Raw genomic sequence first — 25,262 nt, 5'->3', positions numbered from 1 at the left:
GAAAAACAGATGTCAGGTTTGACAGGGAAATTACTGTCATGATGTTTGGAGGCCAGTGGATTGTGTCAGCAAGCATAGCAGTAATTCTGTCAAATACGATATGTGGGGAACTAATGAAAAAGTTAGAAACACTGGTTCTTGCTTGTGAGCTTGAGTCCTTCAATAATATGTTCATCTATTCTTGTTTTTATCTCACATCCCTTCTCCCTCTCTTTTCTTTCAGGCTGAAATTCATAATACAAAATATACGCTCTCTACCTCAGTCAATCTCATCTGTATTATGTTCTGAGAGCTGATTTTCTTGCGTGGAGAAAGCAGTGCAGTGTGTTTCAGTGTTCCTTAACGGTTCCTACTCAGAAGAGAACCAGAGCTATGTGGTCATGCAAACTCTAAGCAGATACAGGATTAAAAAAACATTGAGGGACAGAGAAAGAGAACACAGAGAGGATAAATGTAAACACATTTCTTCATCAGATCCACAAGCACTAACAGAAAAATAAAAGTTCATCTAAAAATGTGATTTATAATCAAAGATAAAAATGAGTGCTGTATTAAATTAAGAAATAGGAAGGCTTTTCTCCAGTGTATCAGAAAGCTCTGATTCTGCAGTCTGTTCTTCTGTACTAGTTCAATTTTAGCTATCTACCAGGAGGCATTTTAACAGAAAGGAAGAGGCTGAATAGAACATCTTTGCTATTAGTTATACTTTCTCAGCTTAGGAAACACTTCAGATAATGTGCTGAAAGCACACCGGCTGATGAAAAATACTATTTACAGTTACGCTAATATAGAAATGATGGCATCATTTTGGAAAAGGGTCTTTCCAAGCTTTGCAGCTCTAGTAGTGTGGAGAGTTCAGAACTGGCACCAGGTAACAGGGATCAGTTTAGATCAACTGCTCATGTTACACTTGGAGTTGCTCATCTTTGGAGCTATCTTTCCATCACTTGACAAGTCTCACTTCCTCTCTCCCTTTGTGATAACAGGAGGTACCCTAGCCACTCCATCACTACCCACTCCCCCAGAATCACCAAATGCACCAGCAGCTGCTACAGCTCTCATCTACAAATTGTGGGAAATATCAACAGTGTGATACCATGCTGTTTCTTTATGAACAGTTAGAAGATGTCAGTCACATGCTCCCAGCTTACAGTTAACATGTCTGTACACTTGCAGAGCGTTGTAGCAGACATACTTGACCTTTAATTCTAATTTTACCTTTAGAGTGACTAAACCATGAAGTCTGGATATTTTAGCACAATTCTTCTTGCAAAAGCAAAGCAAGACATGAAATACATGCAGAGCTGCTCTCTCCCTGAGATTCCACTTCACCTGAGAAAAAGAACTGACATGGGACCAGGAGCCTGTCTTTTAGATGAACCTGAAACTATTGCCTGCTTTCCTCATCAAAACTGCTAATAAATGAGGAGCTTTTGCTAAAGATGCTGTGGCTTTGGTACAGACCTTCAATTAGGAACCCAATTCACCTTATTCCATAATAGTACCGTAGGCATTTGAAGACAAAGCCATGAGGCTTTTGGGCCATTCTCATCTTGTATGTCTAGCTTTCATTAGCTAGTCAGTGAACTGCTGAGGGAAACTTTACAATGAACTGAAAAAAGGGAATATACTTGTATTTCCATGCTTTCTAGAAAGAGCAATCAGTGTATTCCAGAAATGGTATTTTCCTGATATATCTGTATGCCTGCAAAGCAAAGATTGCACATAGGGAATGAATACTGCGTTCAGTTATTGTGGCTTTATGGCGTTAGCTTCAAGTGGTGATAATGTCCTTTTGATACTCTGGTTAGGGTCTCAGACTCACTGGAGAACCTTCATATTCCTCATGAAATCCCAGGCTTCAACATTCTTTGTTCATTGCTGTTTCATTTTCCAGTGAGATGATCTCTACATGTAATGTCTTGTCTTCTATCACATGTGGAAGCCATATGATTCACATAGATTAAATCTTTTGCCCAGTGTATGAATGTGGATCTGATATTTCATCCCAGAGTGGATATTAAGAGCTGAACAAATGTGCTCCTCTTTGGTAAAGGAGGTTGCCAGCCTTCTGCCTTGCAGGAAAATGACTGAGCAAAACTGGCTTGTTCAAAGAAATTGAATTGCTCTAGCAAAATGTCATGACAGATTGCAAGACTAAATTTGTCATCAGTCTGGTAGGACAGCCTCATTGCTTGACAATCACAACAATCTAGTCGTCATATGGACTTTTGAGATGTGTGCTGCACCCATTCCAAACGCTAAGGTTACAGTGGTTTCCTGAAGAACTTATCAGAACGTTATATGGGAGCATATATGAGACACAAATATCGCTAGCAGCAAACTTGCTATGAATCCATTTGCTAGGGGTCACAAACTTGCAGGGCTATGTTGCCAAAGAAGCAAAGACAGCAAAGCTTTTGAGGACTGGAGTGTTTTTCCAGGCAGAGATGTCTCCAGATTGAGTTTGCAGACTAAATCAACTGCCAACATTGTTTCTTAAATAAAGGGAAGGTAGACTCATGGAGGCTTCTCAGTATTCCTAGGGATAGGCACTCTAGTAAATGCCTTCATTTCATAGGGAACACCTTCATAACTTTCGTTAATAAAATAAACCACTGATGCGTAATAGCATTTACAATTTGTATTAGTCCTGAAGACATTGAAATGAATGGATAAAAACAAAGCTGTATGCTCAAGTCTTTGGTTGCCACATATTAAATGCTCATGCATTATTTTGAATGAAAGCATTTCTCAGATATAATGCAGACTAACTGTTCTGTATCACAATGTATACCTAGCTAAGTTTTAAGGCATAAATACTTCTGGGTTTATTTTTAGGATTTTACAAAACATCCAAAATCTACAATAAAAATCATAGAAGCTTTTGAGAGCCAAGTAATCATCAAATATTTAATGAAAGTGGATGCTGACTGTGTTTTATCATGCTAGAAACTATATGAAAGATTAAAGGACCATCATGTAGAGTAAGGGAAAGCCATTAAGTGAAATTATGTACTTAACAAAAAAGAGAAATGAATTGAAAAATATTTCAAATGTACTGGGTTTTTTTGATGATTCAAGGACCTCAGGTCTGCTGTATTACTGTAGATACAGGGGCCTCTAGACCTTTGTCTTCTTACTTTACAACTAGTAGGTGAACAGTTTGCAAGCAGTTTGCAGATACCCTAGGCAATATGCTTGGCTCAGCTTTGTAACATTGTAATTTGTCTTTTGTCAAAAGGATAGATTTATATTTTTTTGCTCTCACATGGCTGAATTCTGCCCCTGGATGTGTACATTAGTTTTCAGGTTGCCTGAACCAAAATGACGGAGTGTGTTTTACTATAATAGAAGATTGAGATGTTAGCCTGTAGTCACAAGGTGAGCCATTTGCCATCTGATGAAGTTGTTTTTATTTTGGATGCAAGTGAAACAAACACATTTTAGAAGGTAGAGTCAGTTGCAAAAGGAAAGGAAACCTTAAGAATTACCAGCTTTATTTGGCCATATGCCTCAAGCCATAAATGTTTGATTTATACGGAAGACTTCTCTTCTTCAGCCTCAGATATTATATTATAAAAGTTAAGTTTTCTATTTCCACAACTTTACTAAAAAAAGACTTTATTTACAGAAACAAACTCAAAGTGAAAAGCAATGACTATTCAAGCATAACAAGTTTATGGATTTTGCTATCCATATACTTCCCTGATGTAGCGTTCGCTACATATCAAGGTGCCACACTTAGATCACTGGTCGGCCCGGACCAGGGAAAGAGACAGATAACACACGCAGTGTGAGCGCCAACTTCCGCCTTTTATTGTGCAGTTAATTCCTTTTATACTAACAAGGGGAGGCGGGATTACACGTACATCACAAGGCTGCAACTAACCCTCTGACTTTCCGTGACATCGCGAGATCTTCCGAACGCGGAACCCTACACCCTGATTGGAATAATTGCTAAGTAAAGTTGGTAATTAAAGATGGCTTTTTTCTTTTTCTTCTCCTTTTTGATGGTCCTTCTGTAAATAAAACATTTCTTTATTTCTCCTCTGGACTCTGGCCAGCAGCTTCCATTCCTTAAAATCCAGTCTTATCTTTGCTACTATTCAAGATAAAAATTAATCTACTGACATTGCCTTCCTTAAATTTTGGATATGGAGATGTATTTTAAATTGAAACAGCAATAATTAGTGTTGCCATATGGACTGCCAGACTTAAATGCATATAAAAATATATTTACACAGGAGTGAGATATCTGCAGATCACTGGTAATTTTCTCTCCTGGTAAGACAAACACCTATACCTACCTCTAAATGTAATACTAAAGGCATATAAAACATAACCACAAGAGCACTCGGATTGATACCAGCACTATTTGTGCATTTCTGTAGCTTTATTGAGAAACAATAAAATTCTTTGATTTTTGTAACTAAATAAAGGAACTCAGGATTTTCAGTGATGTCTGTGATACTGGCTGGCATTTTTCTGACTGTTGATTATGTTTTTGTAATGGCATTTTCATATGTACAGTGATCTTTATAATTATTGCTGGGCGTTGCACAGGGAGCTCTGTATTAGCCAGTGGTTTTGGTAGATTGCCTTCAGAATGTTTCAGATGTTCTTCTTCATTCTTCATTAAAGGAAATGGAGAAAGCTTAAACCAGCTATTAGGAATTTTCTTCCAGGACATTCCAGACAGTGCCTTGGGCAAGAATAAAGTATTTTCGTGTATATGTAGGACAGCCTTCATACACCTGTTTCTTTTGTCTCCATAGTATTGCTGTATTCATTTTGTTGCCCATATATTTCCCTCTTGACTTAAGAGATAGCTCTACATTAAGATCAGGATAATTATTTCTATTTTTAAAATTTGAAATTAGTTGCGAATTCTGCTGAAGCAAATGGGTTTATTTATTGTAGTTTTAAATAGCTTTTCAGTTGTACTGAGAGTAAAATTGTTTCAGCAACATACAGTCATGCAGGTAATCCTATGGTCTGCTGAGCATACTGTAAAGAATAATGTGTCTATAGTTATAAACATTAGGCTTTACTTTTATCAAGAGATTCTAGCAACATCATAAACAACAGGATTGAATCTTGCGTAATTTGTTCATGTCATTGGAAACCAGAGATGGAATTTTGCCTTATTTTATGTGAATTCATGGGGAGTACTTTTATATATGGATCACGATTAATGCCTATGAAGCTGCGAGAAACCTCTTAGGGTTTGTTCTGCCATTTGTAACTAACTTCTGTGTGTTTTTAAACTTGTTGCTGCAAACTTATCTAGAGAAAATTTGGATAGGCCATTTGGCATAACCTTGTAAAAATAGATGCCATAATCATGGTTTAGACTTCCCTCTGCTAAAAGGCAGAAACTCCATAATAATAGGTTCAGCTTTTTAAGCTTTTTGTTTGTCTTTTTAAAGCCCTCTTACAAATATGTAATGTGGCATTGCACAGCACACATAAACACTACCTGTTCTGGCCTTTCACCTATAGCATTGACTTAGAGTGCTTCCCTCTGGTGACAGGTGACATTCTGAGCCAAAGCCTAATTTAAATAAACAGTCTTTGTCTTTATTCAGCTGTTTTTTCTTATGCCCTGAATCTGCTAAATTAAACTACCAGCTAGGACTGAGAAGAAGCTTTTTGATGAGACATTTGGCACTTCTGCTTCTTATCAGACAGTCTGGTTAACCTGAAGCTTTCACTAAGCATCTCTGCATGGTCATAGGAATAACCAAAGGTTTCCAGCATTCTTGAGCTCCCTCATTATCTGATTACATGTCTGTCTGTGGTGGGTCCCCTGCACTTCCTGGAGGCATCTGAGAATAACTGGAGCCTTGGTTCCGTTCTCCACTTCTTGCTGCATTTTGCCAAGAGCAATGGAGAGAAATGAGGAAAACCAAAAGTGTGTTTTCCTGTTTGTGTGAGCCAACACCTTTTACTACACCTGTCACTCAGGAAACAAGACAGCAAGGATGAAAATTCTTGGGATTCCTCCAAAGCATAGGACATCATGTCAGTCATGATACTGGGCACATGCCCAGGGGTACAGGATAGTCCTGTGGTGACCATCTCTCCTGGGGCATTTGCATGTTCAAACACAGCCCTAAGCAGGAAGGATGAGAAGTTCCCTGAATATGGTAGGTTAACCTTATATGGCCCAATCTCCTGGTGTTCATAACAGTGTCATATTTTGACTTTTGGTGACGATTTCATGTTTGATGGGAAACTTGAGAGTGCGTGAGACTTTTCTGTCTTACCTCTTTCACCTACAGTAATATTTCATCCACATTCCTTTTCTATTAAGGCAAAACTTGCCTTTCCTAGCCTGCTTTCACTAATGGGCCTCAGGTATGGCTGGGAGCTTTTAAGGTGCCATTGCTGTAGGCAGAAAGTCAGTACAGGGATCCTGTGCACCATAGGACTCTGTGGGGAATTGCTGTGCTGCAGCATGCTGTAGAGGTCAAAGGATGCCTGTCTCCTGAACTTGCAAATCTTTCCTCGGTGTACTGGGCTACAGAAGATTTGCTATGATAGCCACACATATGGCTATGCAGTGGCTGAATTCACTCGTGAATTCAGAGAGAAAACAACTACTCTGAGGCTCGTAGAAGGATTTTTCTTCTCTCATTTTAGCTCATAATTTAAACCAGATTTTCTCCAGGGATAGTTGTGTGGCCATATTGAACAACTGTAACACATCCAAGAATGGTATCTTTTTTCATTATTGGCACAAGCCAGTGTTAGAAGAAGCCTCAGATCAGTGAAGTTAAATCAAGAATGCTTTTGTACCATGCTAAACATTATTATATAAATTACCACATAAGTGCTTCCATGCTGTTGCCTACTGAGTTTTTTCTTCTGTCATAAGCAAGGACTGCATCATGAGGGACCAGTCCCTCCAACCCCTATTCGCTTGTATTTTTAATGGCAGTATTAGATGCAGCGTTCAGTGAAAGGGCTGAAGTGACTTAAATACTTCTGAGCTGTCATGTGACCACCTTCTGCTTTAACTCTTAAAAGGCCAGATTTTTTATGGTTTTGGTGTTGGGTTTGTTTTTTGGTTTTTTTTCCAGTTGGGAACTGCTCCTATATTAGAATACTTGTAAATATGCATTAAGGTAGTGAAATCTCCATATGAGTAAGGAGTAGGAAAATCCTGGTCAAAATATTTTCTCAGAGGTCTAACAGTAATGTGCTTTAAGGCTTCTTGAAAGTTCTGTCCATGCAAAGTCCCTGTTTAATTTAATTCTTAATTAAAATAATTATTCTGTAGCATATCTAACTATTTTGCAGGAGTAAAAAATGTCTGTGTCTTTAATAATTTCACAGACTTACAGAAATGTAGTTATCAGAAGAAAGATGTTCTTTCTTCGATACTTCCTTTTTATATATTGAGTTGTCTTTTGTAATTTTAAAAAATAATATTGTTTTAATTTCCATGGTTACATGCTGCTAGTGCTGATACAGTTTAAAACAATTGCTTTCTGCTCCAATACTTAATACACTGTGAATTCATCAAGACTTAAAATCTGTATAGTGCAAAATTTCTTGTCTATTTTAGTCTGCTATTTACTGAGGTCTTGATACTGTATTCTTCATTCAGGGAACACTCACTTGTACCTGGATCTGACCTAAATATTCAAAATACAAACCCACCTGTAGTGGGTTGACCTCATTTGGCTCTGGCTGCCAGACGCCTACCCAGTTGCTTTCTCTCTCCCGCTCCTCAATAAGACAGGGGGACAAAATACGATGGAAAAGCTCGTGGGTCAAGGTAAAGAGAGGGAGATCATTTACCAGTTAGGGTCACAGGCAAAACAGACTCAACTTGGGGAAAATGAATTTAATTTATTGCCAGTTGAAATAGCTTTGGGTAGTGCGAAAGACAAACTGAAACAACAAAATTCCCCCTCCTCACAGCCATGCCCTGTGGTGAGTTGGCTGGAACCGGCTGTGTCCAGCACGGGCAGCCCAGGCCTCTCCTCACAGAGGCTGCTCCTGTAGCCCCGCTGCCAGTGCCTGGGCAGCTGCACCCAATGAACCATCCCAACTCACCTGTCTGTCATGAATTAAGGGCTTGCCTTCCCTGACATCAGTTTGTTGACTTTTCTGAAGTCATGTATTAGTGAAGCAGACTACATACATTTAGACTCAGTGTGGTTGTGTGAGTTGGTGAGTGTCCTCAGCAGTGGAATAGCTAGAGACACCCTGACTTTCATGTTGCTTTTCTTTCAACTTTCAGAGCATGCTGAAAAACTAATAATATCTTCTTCCAACGTAACACCTTTGAGCCATAAATATCAAAGTGCTTTACAAACAGAGGATTTAGTTATTCAAATCTGAGGTGTTGAGTGGGATTTTTATGATCTTCTGGTGACAAGTGCCTAAGCCAGAAACTGAGCTCCGGTTTCAAATTCCCCAGTACAGGGATCTTACCACTAAGTCCTATCACCTGTGTCAATAATACTCATCTACACAGACTTTAGCTGATGGGTTGGATGGGGCCAGCAATCAAATGAGCTTTTGTTGACTGCAAGTCTCTGTCATATTGTCTTTCTGTCATTTTTTTTTCCAATTTGTCTCTACGGTTGACCTTTGAGATCCAGTCTGGAAGACCTCACAGGAGTGTTTGCACCATCTAGTCCAACAACAGCAATTAATGTTTATAATATCTTATTAATGGCTACGTTCCATTTTTTCAGATTAACTACTGGAAATGGAGTTCTGAATATCACAATCTTATTTACAAGTCAATGAAATTATATGTTCCTACAACTATAACGTAATTTAAAGTGCAGTTGTGATACTGGCAGGCTTACATAAGCACAAAGGCAGATGCTCAGTTGTCGAGAAACTTCTAGATTTAGTTACTCATTATATGAATATTTGTATATTTGTGTGCATATGTATACTAAATCCAGCAAACCATTTTTATGTGCATGTAGATTACTGACAAAAAAATAAGCATCATCATAATTCAAGATTATAACAGGTGACCCCTAAACCATTCTGCAAATGCAAAAGCAGCAGCTCTTCTACTGTCACCTTCTCGTTTGGTTCAATTCTGAGTTACAAATAATAGCTTACATTTCCTGTAACGCAAATGCAAATTTCGATGCTTAATGTGTGGTTTATCTCTTTCTGAATATTTCCTATTTTCTAAAATTAAACTATTTTAAAAATTTATTTTCATTTTTAAATAAGGACACCTCTGTGGCTATTCTGTGACCAAAAGCTCTGGGAGCTGCTGATTTTGAGCTGTTGGAGGCTCTTGTTGCCTTTTATGCCTTTGGGGTTTGGGGGTTTTTTTGCTTCCTTTTTACTCTCTTTGCAGTTTTATTAGGAAAAGCACCCTTAAAAATGAAAACCTGAGCACTCCACAAACTCTATGTAACTTATTATCCTGAATTTTTTACTTTCGTAATTGTGAGAGAGGAAAGCCTGCGATGAGAAACTTCTGTGCTTGGAAAGCTGCATGATTTATAACAGATGTCAGCAATTTTTAAATTCAAATTAGAGTAACATATAGTGACTGTATAGCACTTGCTTTTTTATTACTTTGTGTATGACCTTTTTCAGAGTAGCAATTATTTTCCATTAGTTCAGTTCAATTGGAAAAAACAATGCTTAATGGACTTTGAATCCTGGGTCACTGGTGATAGAATTAGACAGTTTTCAGATTTATGTAATTGCTGTCATATGCAGTTCTGTAATTTGTCATACCAGCTTATTTCTGGTAGACATTTACCAGCCACCTCTTCTGTGTTTTCCTTGAGCTGTGTAGTAAAACTGTGATCCAGGTCTCCTGAGTGACCTGTGGAGCTGGCTTATGTCTCAACAGTAAAGTAACTGCCTGTCTTTGACCAGTGAAACTGTAATCTAGTCCTGGCCCCTCTTCTTCACTCAGCATCGCAGGTACTTTAGCAACCTCCCATGACCTCAAGATTCCTGAATATTTGATGGCTGCTTTGTGTTCTTCCATGTCAGTTATGGTTCTGGCATAAGTACACACATTCTTTAATCCATTTGACAGGACCAAATTTAGAAGAGGGGAAGGAAGCAAAAGGACATAACCAAATGTAAAGTCACCTGTAGCAATTAAAGCAGGGGATGCTGCAAGCAGCATAGGGAAATGTAGTCCTGATAAATGATTAATCTTTATGACTAGAGAAAGGAAATAAACAACACAGGCCCAAGACCACATGTGGAAATAAAGCATGACTTAAAAGGAAAAGACAGGCTTAACTAAACCTGTGATACGTTACACAAAAGCATGTTTATTTTCATATTTTCTTCTTTATTCTGTGCTTGTATTCCTTTGCCCACAATTTTCGTCAGTAATATCATGTATTTCTGTATCTGAGGCAGACATCAAAGTCCCAGGTATATGCATTTCTGTGGGAGTCTTAGGACTGTTAAATCTTATGAGGAAAAAGAGAATTAACTTTGAAGCAGTTTACCATCCACTACACCCCTTTTTACCAGCTCTTCTTCCTCCTCCACTGGAAGTTTCTTTCCTTGTTATGAATGTATCAGAAGCAAGGATGGGCTGGTTTCTTCTGTATTTCATAGTACAGTATAACAGTATAAATTCCCTTCATCAGCAAGCATATTTCCTTATGTTTGCTTTTTACAGGGAATGATGTAGCAGAGAACGCTGGTGGCAAATAACTTCTTCAGCTGTCACAGGAAAATTCAAAGAAATCTGCCAGAGAGGGAGCAATCTGGGGGAGTTCTTCAAGAAATTTTCTAGATATTGTGATATAGCAGGAAAAAAAAGGCTGAATATATTCAACCAACAAAGTCAACAGTGTATATTCTTAATGTAGGTACTTTTCAAGTACTTTAATGTATAAAGACATTGTGTGTAGTTATTGAATGGGAAAGATAATCAGCAAGAAATCCCTTTCATACAAGGTGGCCCAATACACAGAAAAAACAAAAATTACTTTACCTATAAAATTTATGAAAGTTCTTATATCATTCTAAATTAAAACATCCAAAACTTGGTGAATTACCCAGATAGCATAGGAGAAGTTTGTATTTTGCTTCTTTCAAGAAAGTCTGAGTAAAGTACTGTTCTTGTTTGTGCTAGCTTGAGAAAGGAATCAGAGTTCAGTGTTGCAACTGATATTGAGGCCCAATTTATAAGTTACTGACAATGTACAAATACATAGAAGGTGGTTTAGATTGGTGGGTGAAAAAGCACCTTCATTTACTCAGTAGCTCATAACTCCTCAGGCTTGTGTGAAGCTCCTGGAAGCATGCTGATGATGGGCCCAACCCAAGGAAAGTTAAAGGCTGTATCCAGACTGACTGGGAATTACATAGGAGGTTCTTTTGGGAAAATGGTCTTGTCACAAATTAAACAGATGATCTGCTCAACTTTACAGTACTTACCTCTCATTTACTATTGTACTTACATGTTAATAGTAGTTAGAGTGTAATAGTGTAGTAGGAAGACAGAATATTCTGTTCCCTTTTGACATGTATGTAAGTTCAAAGTTTCTTTTACCAGTTGTTACAGAGAATCTGATTCATTTATCAGGTTTATGCATTTGAGAGTTATTTGTCAAAACTGATCTCACTCTACATCATTTAGTTAAGGTTGATTGCATGTGTCAGATTAGAAAGAATGCTAAATATTCTTTTTAGATGAGTAACGTTGATTGGTGGCATTTTCTATTTTACGTAGATTTATATGAACATGTTGTCCTGTCATCTGGATTCAATAAAGGCCTGTTTTCAATCCCTAATTTAGCTAGCACCACTATACATAACGGCTCTGAATTAATGTGGTTTGTCAGTAGCAATAGGCCACAGTGATAACCAGAACATGCTGCTACATCTTATTCTGACGGATCTATGAAACAGCATTGCCCATTTATTCTTTTGCACAACATAATAAACAGTCTCTGGGCTTCTACTTTCATGGCAGGTATTGAGCAGCTGAAACCTTCACTAATTTACACAATGGTTTATCTTTTCTCCAGTTGACTTCAGGGGCAACTCAAGCATCTGTACCATAAAACTTAATGAGTTCAAACATGCTAGTGTGTCACACAGCAGAGCAAACAGTGCATGGTTTGCCATTAGTATTAGTCACAATTAGAAGGTGATTAAGGCACTTACTATAAAAAAATAGATGTACTGTATTAGTGTATAAAGAGAACATTTTGCCATACTACAATGTCATAGATGTATTCCAGCCATTTCCAGGAAAATGGGCTAGAAAAAAAATTTTTTCCTCACACCAGAACTTCTAAATGTTTATACTGTTCTCCTGGGTTCCCAGTTTTTGACCACTGTGTAGAATAGTGTATGTTACATTAATGCCATTTCCCCTGTTCATGGTCCATGGTCAAATTATGTCTGTTACTCTCATGAATATACTTAAATGTGAGACAGCCACCTGCACTATCTCTTAGTATATCTGAAAGCTTCTGTATTGGCCCTGTGTTACCAGATGGTTTCATGTTCAGTGAAGACAATACTGTTGCATGGTAACTGTGTAAAGGAGGTATGTCAGGTGGCCACAAGAGCAATTCCTCGTACCTTCAGCTTCCTTTGTGTTGGCTGCAGCTTCTCAAATATGAGGAGCATCTGGGCTGCATGCTGTATAAATTCGTCTAGAAGTCTGTTACCTGTGCCAGTTTCTGAAGGGTGCCACAGGTGTGGAGGTACATGTCTGGTTAAATGCGTCTCTGTGTCAGATCAGGAGATAAAGACATCTGCTTTGTTAACATACCATGGACATGTGATAGAAAGGGACGATAATGGCACTTTAAACCAGCCATGTGATCAACTCAGAAAAAGGGTTAAATGCCTGTGGTAGATTCAATCAAGAGGGTCATTTGACTTTAATTTTCCTCAAAGATCATGTTGATCCAAGTAGCTACCAAAGGTAGCGTCTACCAGAAATAGGCACTTTATTTGCCATCTTGCCATGTTACTGAAATCCGGAATAAAACTCCTTAACAGTAATGAGAAGTTAAGAAGCAGGCACTCCTTTATTGCAGCGCTGAGCACACAGGGTATCACTCCACCTATCGTGTGCACTTGTCTAGTCTAACTGTGCAGGTTAAATATACACACCTATTATACATATTCACTAAATTTCTAGAAAATGTTATACATAATCATTAACTTTCCGATAAATCATTAGCATATGTAAATGTCTCTTCACGAAGGCGCAGTGGTTTTCAGAAGCCCTCTGGTGGCCTTCCATAGTCTTCCTCACTTGTCCGCTTCTTGACCTCTCTTAGGTGATTCTGCGCAGTACGATTCTCACCATCATCTATATTAATTTACATAAAAATGCATACTATGTCTATTCTTAAATATAACCTTTCTAATAATTGGTCCTTCAGTCACACCATCTTATTAATATTTTTATGTTAAAACAATCATTGGTTAATCTCACTTAACTCTACTGATTAGAATCCTCAATAATTAGATCGAGGATGGGAAGGGTAAGGGGTTTCCAAGCAGCAAACTGGTGTCCATAACTGTTTCCTTAGTTTCCTAAAACAAATCTTTGTCAAAGTTTCTGTGGTTAACTGATTTTAGACAATACTTGAATTCTTATGTTTACACATAGTACATTTTCTAAAGTTCCTAAGTTCCTATGACTACATTTCAAACTTAACACTCCCATACCTATGCTTCACAATTTTCTACTTCTTATACAAACCAAACTCTTTTATGTGATTAAATTTTTATTCCTTTACCAGAATATTCGCAACAGCCATAATAATTCTTCTGAGAGGTATTTGTCACAACCTTTTATTTCTTGTTGATTTACATATTCACGGAAGTTCCTGGGGTGAAGTTAGGATAAATTGTCACTGCCATATGTGTGAAGTGAGAAGTGTATGTCTGCACTCTTTATTTTTCATTTCTCAGTTAGATGTGTGCTTCCTTCATGCAAAAGAAAGAAAACCTTAAGAACACATGCTTGTCTATCTTTCAAACTCTCTAGAATTAGCTTGTCATGAAATGTAAAACTAATGTGTAGTTGTAAAAACCATGCCAGCATTTTCCTCACTAGTAGCTGATGGCTAAGTAGATTTAGAAATGAAAGGGGTTATTATAAAGTGATTACTGAATAGCTAGGTATGTCATTTCAAGCAAGCAACTAAAATCTCTGCTGCAGATTCAGAATGTAATCTTGTTTGTATCATTCATACTTAAAATCTGATTTTGATTGTGGAGGAGTAATCATGTAATGTAGGTAATTTGACAAAAATATATCAAATGATGTTTTTCTTTCATTCCTTATTTAAATGTGTTAGAATTTAAATGACTTACCATTCAGAGTATACCTATAAAATGACAACATAAAGATATATTAGATTAAATTTGCATTGGTTCAGATTTAAATTTTACTATAAAGTGAAAAGTTCATATCAGCTTTCTCATGAAAGAAAACATTGTGTAGAAACTAACACTTAAAAAATACTACTAACTTTAAAAGGGTGTTACTGATGATTAAAAGGGTGTTACTGATTATTAGACCAACGTATTTTGCAACCGTGAATGTCGGCCTGAAGACGTAGGCTTCATGGGATAAGCATAGCCATGAATTGGAGAATAAGGGATGAAAAAGTTAAGGAAACTCTCATGCAGGATTGTATCACTCATTCATGTTTCTGTATCCAGTGCTTGTAATAATACATTACTAAAAGCTTAAATCCCATGCCTCATATGGTTTCAAGCAACAGCTACACTTATTTTTTGTAAGCGGTGAGCTGATGCCTTGGATGCTTATTAGAATGTGCTTTCAATGAATCTTCTATAATTGGCTAAATATCGTGATTCTCTCCCAAGAATTCCTATATTTTAGCCTGTGTTTCAGCTTGAAATATTACAAAAAGAATTCTTCTAGTGATAAGCTGATATTAGTACTTATGATCCTTCCTGGAAAAAGTAGGCCTCTAGTATATCTCACATTTGAATTTGAGGAGAAGTGAGTGAGGATTCAAGCTGGCTCATTTTAAGAACTTAAGTTGCTGGGGGAAACATGCAGGAAGCTTATTCCTGCCTCTCAATGCTTTTAAGTCTGCAATAACTTGGAAGGGTGCAGAAGGGATCCCCACAGGCTACTGCTCAAAGTTAGCATCCTTATAACTTTAGGGTACATACACCCTTGTGTTCATCTTCCTCCAATGGCATTTTGACTGTGGAAGACAAATGAATATAATTAAAAGAATATAATTAAAAAGAAGATTATTTTTTTTAAAGAAGCTGGTTTTTCTAGAATATACTTGAAGAAAAACAACTAGGTATAGTCTAGTTTTCAGCATATTTTATATATATTCCTGATTATTTCTTCCTCTTTTGGATTGCAGGTGACTATCACTTCAGTTTTGCTGTCTCATAGTTCTTTCTCTCATTAGCGCTGAAACTCTGCAGGGCTTGCATCCCAACATTTTTTAAAGTGTCAGGGAGTACGTTTAGACGAATGAGGGAAATGCTGCTTTTCTGTGGGAGGCAACTATTTTTGCAGAAGGAGGGATGTGTTGGAAATGCTATTAGCAAGTAACAGTGAAAGATTGGTAAAGAATTTTAAATACCATAACTTGAAGTCTTTCCAGGAGATGCTGGATATCTTCTGCGGTCATTTACTTTTACCTGAATAATCTTAGTAACTATTGCTATCAATTTCTGTGGCTGCTTCATGACAGGAAGTAGAGATATCCCAGATGAAACCAGTGTTTCAAGCTTTTTAGAAATTTACAGTTGTTCTTTGCTGCTTTTAACATTTTTGCTTGCTGCCACAACATGATGTGTTCTTAGATGATCTTAGATCTTGTAAGATGACCAACCTCTAATGTGCCTCTCTTTACTCCAAGGGTTGTTTCTGCATCTTCAACAGCTTTGTGCACACTGGTAGCTTAGTCTTTGATTTCACTTTAAAATTATTGGACTCAGCAGGACAATGACATCAGCAACATCATATTAGGATTTTGGTTTTACTCCTGAGTCATTTGTCCCTTTGTTTCTTTGTTTGCCTTCTCTTTGCTTGATTCCTTTCTTTTATAACCCAAATAATGAACAGTATGAAAAATTATGAAGGTAAATTGCCCCTTTTCTTCCTTTAGTCCTAACTAAAAGCAGTTCTTTATATTAACAAATTTGGCTGCTCCTTTGGATTTGAAATGCAGCTGTGTAAAATCAAAGCATTTCTAGTGACTGAAATAAAAATGTGTTAAAAAGCTGTGAAATTACACCACCCAAAATCTTGCCCATTATTTCTTTCTGTAGCTTTTGGTAAATTGGAATTCAAAAAACCCTGATCTGTTACCAGGTCTGATAAATCATGTGGTGTTTTGAGCAAAGAAGGGCTCTTTTTGAACTTGAATCTGTTGTTGGAGAACTCAGATGAAGAATAATTACAGTATAGATATCACTCCATCACAGTTGAATGTGATCTTTTAAAAACCCGTCTGACCAAGTTTGCAAACAACCTCAAATTGTTTGCAGTCATGTATAGATCGGATATCAAATCAAATCAAATAAGGACAAGCCAAACTAGTAAAATATTTTACCTACTTTCTTGTTTGGTGTTGACTATAGATGTATACAAATCTTGAGATTAGTTTTCTAAAAACAAACCAAACATTGTTACTTTGATAGCTGCTGGCTCAGGAGGCGTGTAGTTTATTCGCCTATAGATGAAACAATATTTCATTACCTCATGATCTGTGCCCCTGAGGCATAACATAATATCTAGACTACTGAGGAGCAGCAGAGTGTCTGTTTATCTGGAGAACTGTCGAGTGAGTAGAGAAGTGTGGCTTTATAACCTCTGCAGAGTGGGGTTTTACCAAGTAAAGAGAAACATGGATGAAGTATGGTGTGCATAGATATATATAAAGTAAGATTTGTGATCTCCGTTGCTGGAAGTTTTTTAAGTGTTTAATGATTTAGGTTTTTTGCAGGGAAAAGTGAACTTTCCATGTCACCTTCTCAGCTGTTCTGTTTTGTTCTTCCCTGGAAAGTACTTCTGATTCAGTAAAGTGCACTGCCAGCCTGATCACTTTTACCAGTGCTGGTGAACTCTTAGCGCATGTGTTTGACTTACTTAAAACACAAGTAGTCTTGTTTGAAACAAAGCATGTGGCTTAAATTGTCTGCTGAATCAGATGTAGCCCTGATTTAGCATGTGGAATGAAGTCGGAAGTGTGTATATGCTTATGGTCTCCATCACTGTAGTATGCAAGTTTCTTGCAGCCATTCATGAAATTATATGTGATACCCTCTGATACTGATGCTAGAATACTATGACTCCCACTTTACTCAAGAGTGAAGTGATGTGAAAAGATGTTAAGTGATTTGAACAGGACTGCTTAGGCAATTTGTGACAAATTTTGTACATTTAATTAATTAACTTTTGTGTTTAAAAGAGTTGTAGTGGATAATATCTTAAATCTCAAATGATTCAGTTTTCATCTTAAATTTGTATATTTTCTTGTTCCCTTCATCCCTTACTTCCTGTGGAAGGACAATAGAGTCCAATCTGGAATTCAAATCACAAGAGTTGTTGCAGAGCTAAACCACACTAGTAGTTTGCTTAAGAAAGAAGTAAATTCTTCATTCCTATTGTTCAGATGTCTTTCAAATAGTATCTAACACATACTAGATGTCTGCAGCTACTGGAGTATCATGGAGTGGCAGAAAATCACTGTGCCGTTCCTTTCTTCATCTCTTATTTTAGTAGGTCTGTGCAGTCTGTGGTGAAAAGACAAAACTTCCCATCTGAGTTTTCATTCTAAACCCAAGTTTTGATGATCAATGACAGGATGCTAAAAATACAGCTAAATGTCTCTGTGATTCTGAAATTGAGTTTCTGAAAAAGCATTGTACTTGTGCTAAGAGGTAAAGTGTGAAGTTCCAGAGAAATGAGCTGTGAATTGCAGCTGCAATGGAATTGATCCTGTCTGTCAGTCTCTGCTCCATATTCTCAGGAAAAAAGAGCAGAGCAGAGAAGGAGCCAAGATCACCGATTAAATGGGATGCTAAAGTGCCAGGGGCTAGAACCGGGCTTGCTGGTCCCTCAGGTCAGAGCTGCAACTGTCAGACTTCACTGCTTGATACCCTGCTGAAGCTGACAGAAGGAGAGCAGTATGAAATATGCTGCAGGTGCCAGCAGGGGAATTAGTAAGAACTAAGTGGCTAAGCTTCAGGCATGACAGGCACTGTGCTCCTTTGGGAGGAAAACCTCTTCTCTTATGAATTGGTCAGCCTTATTTTCCCCATTCCCCTCATGACTTGTACCAGTGAGGCATAAGAAAACAGCTGGAATACTGAGGAACAGCAGAGATTCAGTTCATCTAGAAAACTGCAGAATGAGTGGAGAGGTCTGGCTGTATAACCTCTCTGCAGGTGGGCCTTTACCAAGTAGGGAAAAACAAAGGTTCAGCAAATAGCTGTTGTGATATGAGGTATATATGTTGCATATAATATAATCAGTATGGCATATTAATCTCCTTATTCATATTCTACTCTAAAAAATGTGGTTCCAGTTGTGATTAGCATTGTGAAATCACACTTCTCTATGTAGCCATCACTTACCTTTACCTGATGCAAGGTAACAAGAGCAGACCATTGCTAGGATGACAACCTTCAAGTACTACATGAATAGTTAGTGCAAGTCTCATGAGCACAACAGCAGCATCTCTACAGAATGCTTACTTTTCCGCTTAAAGTTGTGAACTTATCATGGGAAAGTGATAAAAAGACCTTGTAGAAAATAAAATCAACTAAATTAAGTCATTACGCAGTGGTAATTAATTCAGGTTTCCCTTTTAAACCATAGTCATTAGCTGTCATTCTTTTTGTGTTGCATAACAGTTTTCTTTCCCCAGATATCCTGCATCCTCATGGTGAAGAGCATATACTTTCCAGTGTATTGGAAATGATGTACTGTGCTCTCAGAACCATATCACATTAAATATTTACCCTGGGGTATACAACGATACCACCAGAGAAGCTCAGTGCTAACTTGATCAAATGGAAACTTTTTCTGTCTTTGTTGCAATAACTGCTATTTTTCATGACTGTTTTGAGCTACATGGGTTTTTTAATCCAAAAATTCCATTGTTACCTTAGCCTTTTTTTCTGGTTAAAAGTAGACATGTTTTGCTTCATCTCTTTCCTGCTTACTGTATGAATTAATTGATCTTACCCAAAAATTGCCAGGTACTTGAAGCATACAGATTTGTGATGACTGAGAACTCAACTATATAGAGCAGATGAGAACTGAGATCCTCAGGTCTGTAATGAAGTGATGTCTGATAAATGAAAGAAGTGTAGTATCGGAAAGAAAAATAAATAAAGCAAATAAAGTAGTGGTACTTCAGGGATTAGGTTTATTGGATGAAAGAAATAATAAAGCATCATCTAATCCAGTAACCGTGTCCATTTGGAGAATTTAAAAGTGAGGATGAGGATACAAAATGGGTAAATTCTTTGGAGTACAGGCCTTTATCTTCAGAGGCTCTTTCATGGACCTCTTTGGAATATTCAACCTCGCTTTCTCAGTGGACATCCCCCATTAACCAGTGGTTATGCCACTTGGTGCATTGGTGTAAAGGATTGATGGCGCATGTGTAATCCTTTAGACATAAACCATTGACCAGGTCTGGGACTAAGTCCGGATCCAATCACACCTGAACTCCCATCTGAGAAGGAGTTGAGAACGCAAGGGAGTCCCTTCTGAACCTCATGACTCAATGGGAGGGTCTCTCTGACAGTTTTGTCTGACCCTGTCTTCTATGCAGTACATACTCAAGTGTGCCTTGCCACCGAATCTTGTTAAACCACTGTTGAATTTACCATTGAACTTTGTTAACTCATTCTTTTACATCAAAATATATTGTTGCTTCTCTCATGTGAGTGAAATGCATGACTTCATCCGTGACATAAGATCTTGCTTTATTTTTCCTTATATGTCTTTCTGTGCTGTGTCCCAGGGTTTTTTATATCCTACCTCTCCCTTTCTTTCCATAAAGTGCTGTCATTGACTGGTTGACCCATTGACTAGTTGACACACCACGCTTACCCCACAAGGGGGTCATTAGGGCCCTATCACTTGCATAATCTCTGAGTGAATGATAAGAAAATCAGATATGAGCTGTGCAGCTATCTGATACTATAGATTACAGAATCAAGTCAGGAACCAAAGCAACCAGGGTATTTGCCTTGTCTGATGAGCTTTATCCTGTGAATATCAAGAAAAGCTGTAATGTCTCCATCTTTTACAATCAAATCTCTTTTTTCCCTTGTCTGTTTTGTTAGAAGTGAAAATGTATCTGTTATTCTCATAGCAATGACTTAAAGATTTAACTAGAGGGCTAACTTGCACTTCTTATTAAGGTAACATAACATAAGAATATCTTCCTCCTGGGTGGAAATCTTGGAAAAGTTTTGATCCATTTTTTTTGTACAGCCACTTGATTTCAATTTTAAAATGCTACGAATTAGCTTTATGTCTCTAATAAAATGATTTCTCAACTCCCCTGTGAATTTCTGATGTGCCTACTATGGAACTAAACAGTCTGTTGCATATTGTTGCAGCTAGGAGCTTTGTTCAATTGTTTAATGTTGTATGTCAGGGTCACCTCAATTTTGTTGCTTTTCTAGTCCTATTTGGCCCATTCGGATACCATTACAGTTACACAATACCCATTAAATGTCCTTTGCTATTCATAGTCTGACCTAAATGAAGAGATACTTAAAAGCTGATATGAAACCAAAAAAAAAGGAAGACTCCTTTTTCGTGAAATTTATGTCTGAATTATGCAGAAGTAAATGCTTAAGGAAGACATGAAACTCTTAGGACTTGCTAGTCTTTGCAGTTTTCTTCTCATTAATCTTAATTCTTATACCGATGGAAAATATCCCAAACACCACAAACACCAGGATTCTTAGCTGGGGTGTCTGAGTGTAACGGCTCTATAGTGATTTATCCCTGGTGAGGACATTTTTACCAGTCAGTCTAGTCACTAGAAAGGAGACCAGGATTCTGTTACTGAATTTGTTTTGCTTTGCCATTTTGTCACCAGTTGGCAAATATTCTAGATTGGTGATCAACACTGTTGGGCAGTAGTAAAAAAAAAATAAAATAAAATAATGCTGGAAGATTTGAAAGTGGAAAAAATACCCTGCTTTGTAGATGTTAGAACAAGTAATTTCCTAACACCTTTTCTTCAAGGAGTTAAGATGAATAACGTCTTTGAACAAATATTTCAAGCATGCAGGGATTTTATTAAAAAGTAAAAAGATGAAATCCTGTGTAAATTGTTTAGAACTTTCCTAGTGAACACATGGTGATTAATAAACATAAAAGAGGGAAGATGCATATTAATTTGTTTATGTACAAGAGGCTTCTAGCTCATTAAAAGTCTTCTAAGCATTTAACCAGTGAAGCAGTGGATAAAACCAGACATTGTCTTTAATCTTGTTGAGGGCTCCAATATGAAAAAAACCAAATTATTGCTAAATAGGTATAACAGCTCTATTAATTGACAGTGTTTTGAAAATGGAAGGAGATGTCAACTCAGTGGTTTTGCTGTAATATGGTGGAAATTTAGGTTCGCTTTTCTATCTCAATTGCTGGGACCAGTAGGACTGAAGCAAATTTAACTTCATCAACCACAATCTTTGGTTCTTGTATATAGATAGCCATAAGTTCTTGGGTATGATTTTGTTAGATGTGATTTATGGCTGGTTATCAACTGGGAGATCTCCAGGAAAGCACAGATGCAGTAGGATATTGGCTGATGTGCCTCCTGCCTTTTTCTTTTGATACTTTGCTAAACCACAACTACAAACTGAAGTATTTGTACTGTTTATTTTAGATGTGGTTAAAAAAAAAAAAAAGAAAGAAAGATGCCATTAACAACTAATGTTTATGGGAAGAGAACCCTATGGACTATTTTAAAGCAATTGGAATATTAACTTAATGTCCTGGCCAAATAGAGACTGAGTAATTGCATTCAGTCTAACTTAAAAACAAATGAATAAGAAATAGCTGAAGAACCACCTAACACTTTTTGTTTGTATAAACAGTCCTTCAAGAAAATCACCATGTATTTGCAAGTTTCCCCTAAAATTACTTTTTCTTTTTAGATACGTGTTTTGTGAAGGTTTTTGCTCTAAAAGTGTTAACACAAATTAATTGGTAAAAAAAATTGGACTTTTTTCTTTTTTTTTTTTTTTGCAAGCAACAGGTAAAAAAGTAAGCATCATTTCAACTCTATTGTGCACTTTGAGTTTCAGCATAAAAACTTTCTGGTATTTTGTTTGCTCTTCATTTTTCAGCAAAGAGACTTCTCTCTCCTTTTCTCACTGGTTTTTTGTTCCTGATTTTTCAGAGACATATACTTCTATTGTCATTTGCACTATGAGAGATAAAGCAATGAAATCCTGTTTCTGCTTATATATCATATTTACAGAACTCTAACTTCTTATTATTCATGTTACTTACTATTATAATATGAATAAATAATCATACCAGAATTATGTTGGTAATTTTGCAGATCCAATGCGTGGGCCACGAAAACTAGAGGTTGTGGAGATCAAATCTAGACAAATCACTATTTGCTGGGAACCATTTGGATATAATGTCACACGTTGCCATCGATACAACCTCACAGTCCATTACCGTTACCAGGCTGGAGGACAAGAGCAAGTGAGAGAAGAAGTAAGCTGGGATACAGAAAGTTCACATCCCCAGCACACAATTACTAATCTATCACCATACACAAATGTCAGCATCAAATTGGTACTAATGAATCCTGAAGGACGAAAAGAAAGCCAAGAACTTGTGGTACAAACTGATGAAGATGGTGAGTTTTTGTATTTACATTGTACACGCATACTGCCTGATAGTCAATACTCTTTTCTACATAAGTGCATGTTGAACTTTCACTAGAATCTGTAACAGATTTTCCACCAACTTCACCAATTTTAAGGCAGTAAAGGGTTCATTCAAAGTGTTATAATGATCTTTTACGTAACCTATAACATCACAAATGATTTAATGATTTCTTCATTAAACTTATAACTTGTGCTTGAACTACGTTCTGCCTCTTAAAGGTTCCAGTATCAGTTTGAAGAAATTTCAGGTGATTGTCCACAATACCCTCATGTAAGCTTTTCTATAGAGTGGTATGCTCAACATTAAATAATTGTTCTTGATTTGCAGTTTCAATTCCCCTAGCTTTGGCTTTCCAACCACTGGACACTCTTAGCTGCTTATTCAGACAATCTATTCCATATACAGACATTGAAATATATAGATATTCCCTTTCTTTTAGTAATTTTCAGCTAACATGGGGTTTTCAGATCTCTTTTTTTTTAATTTTGAGCAATAATGTAATTTGTGAGTGTCTTTTTTGAAGCAGGGATGGCAGAATTGGCTGCTGTTTCTCTGTAATGCTCTAATAATATTGCACGAAAAGCTTATACCATCTTCCTAAGTCCATTGTGATATTATTGTGATTATATATGCAGAGAGTTTACTGGAGCTCTGTTAGCTGTGATACCAAAATGGGACTTCCTTGTTGAATTGATCATGCACCAGGAATCAGTTTCACCTTTCCAGAACACTCTGTACTGAGGTATAGCCCCTTAGTGCTCTCTACAAGTGTACCTTAAGTCTTTTGACCTTGCTTTTAGCCATTTAAAAATGCATACAGTTCAAAGAAACCTTATCAAATGACTGGCATTTCTTTATATAACAGATCTGTCCTCCTCCCATTTTTATCATCTGCATTCTGAACAGGAATGGCTTTGTATTTTCTTCCAGATCAATGATAGATTTACTGCAAACATGTTGGAAAGATTTCTAGAAAAAAAATTCAGCAATGATGAGTTCCTCTTACAATAAATTTTTGAAGTCTGTCATTTAAACCTATTAAATAGTTTAATATATGCTGTATTGGTTTTTGTGTAGTACTAATTACTAATCAAAATATATGAGGGAATAAATTAAACAATTTAGGAATGTATAGTTGCTAATGAAATAGATTTGATAAAGCATAGCTAATAAAAAAATTAGAATTAATTTTGCTGTCATCCTCTAATTTTGGTTTGGTTCAATTGTAGGATGTCAAAGCTGAAGACCTTATTGTTATCTGGACAATTTATGTATTTTCTTTAATATTTTGCATATTTTCTTACTCCTGGCCCTCTCTGACCTATTAAAAACAGCATCAGTGGTTGAGGGAATAGCTTGGACAAAAATTGTAACTTTTTAGTATACCATACACTTTCAGTAAGGTACATAAATCTGGATGTAACACAACAGAGTATACTAACCCAAATAATCATCATAATTTTTCAAATCACACAATCATGTAGGTTGCAAGGGACATCCAGAGCTCATTTAGTCCAACCTTTTGCTCAGAGCAGATCAAGTGAGAGCAGATTGCTCAAGGTCTTGTACAGTTGAGTTTTGAGTATCGCCAAAGATGGATATCGCATAGCCTCTCTAGGTAACCTCTGCCAGTGTTTGACCTACCTCATGGCATAACTGCTCAGTTTATGGCCTTCGGATAATTTTAGAGGGTTACCACAGTGTTTTGTTACACTTCCAACTTATTTACGCTATATTTAGTTACTCTCCCTTTACACATAAATCATTAACCCCATGATGCCAATTTAGTTTTGAAAGTTCTGTCCTACTTGGAAGCAAGGTTTGGTGCCCAGACTTAAGGTTGCCCTAAAGGCATAATCCTACTGGTCCATATGGGACTGGTAAGCCAGTTCAGAAACCATCACCTATGTCCTTGGAGCTTCGCCATGGTAGAGGAAGGGACTCTGTGGAGAGCTATTGAGAGGTGACTATGAAGTCTCAAACCATGTAAACTCCCAGAAAAACAGCATGGAGCAGTAGAAGGGAGGATAGTGCTATACCAGACCTAGCAATGGGAAGGAGTCACCAGATGTCTTGCTTGCAGATCTTCCTATTTTTTAATCATTTGGGTAAATCTCAGTAAGCGGTCTGAGAAGTTATCTCAGCCACTGCAGCAAGTAGTTTCCACCTTCTTTCTCTAGCATGTGGAAAATGTTAAGTGTATCTTCTTAATAGATTTTCACATACAGTTTGTAGGAAAGTGCTAACCCATTAATGCCTGTTGCCTCACAAGAGTCCTGTGTGCATTTTTCAGGATTTTCTTTTCACATTCCATTGCAAGTATTGTTGCAAAAATAAAATCACAGATACATGTCCATGTGCT

The 25,262-nt window shown here is 37.1% G+C and overlaps 1 protein-coding gene across 10 annotated transcripts in view; it reads left to right on the top strand.

Moving 5' to 3' along the window:
- Nucleotides 1-25,262, top strand: part of PTPRM (protein tyrosine phosphatase receptor type M) — a 502,188-nt gene that overhangs the window by 246,553 nt on the left and 230,373 nt on the right. For all 10 annotated transcript variants that reach the window (XM_075023029.1, XM_075023027.1, XM_075023025.1 and 7 more), the window contains exon 8: nucleotides 22,560-22,868. In XM_075023029.1, the coding sequence (XP_074879130.1) occupies nucleotides 22,560-22,868 (309 nt within the window). The remainder of the gene's footprint in view (nucleotides 1-22,559; nucleotides 22,869-25,262) is intronic.

The sequence above is a fragment of the Buteo buteo genome, chromosome 3 (genome assembly GCF_964188355.1).
Source record: "Buteo buteo chromosome 3, bButBut1.hap1.1, whole genome shotgun sequence".
NCBI classification, from domain to species: Eukaryota; Metazoa; Chordata; class Aves; order Accipitriformes; family Accipitridae; genus Buteo; species Buteo buteo.
The sequence above is the reverse complement of the archived record's forward strand: the minus strand, read 5'-3'. Positions and strand labels throughout refer to the sequence as shown.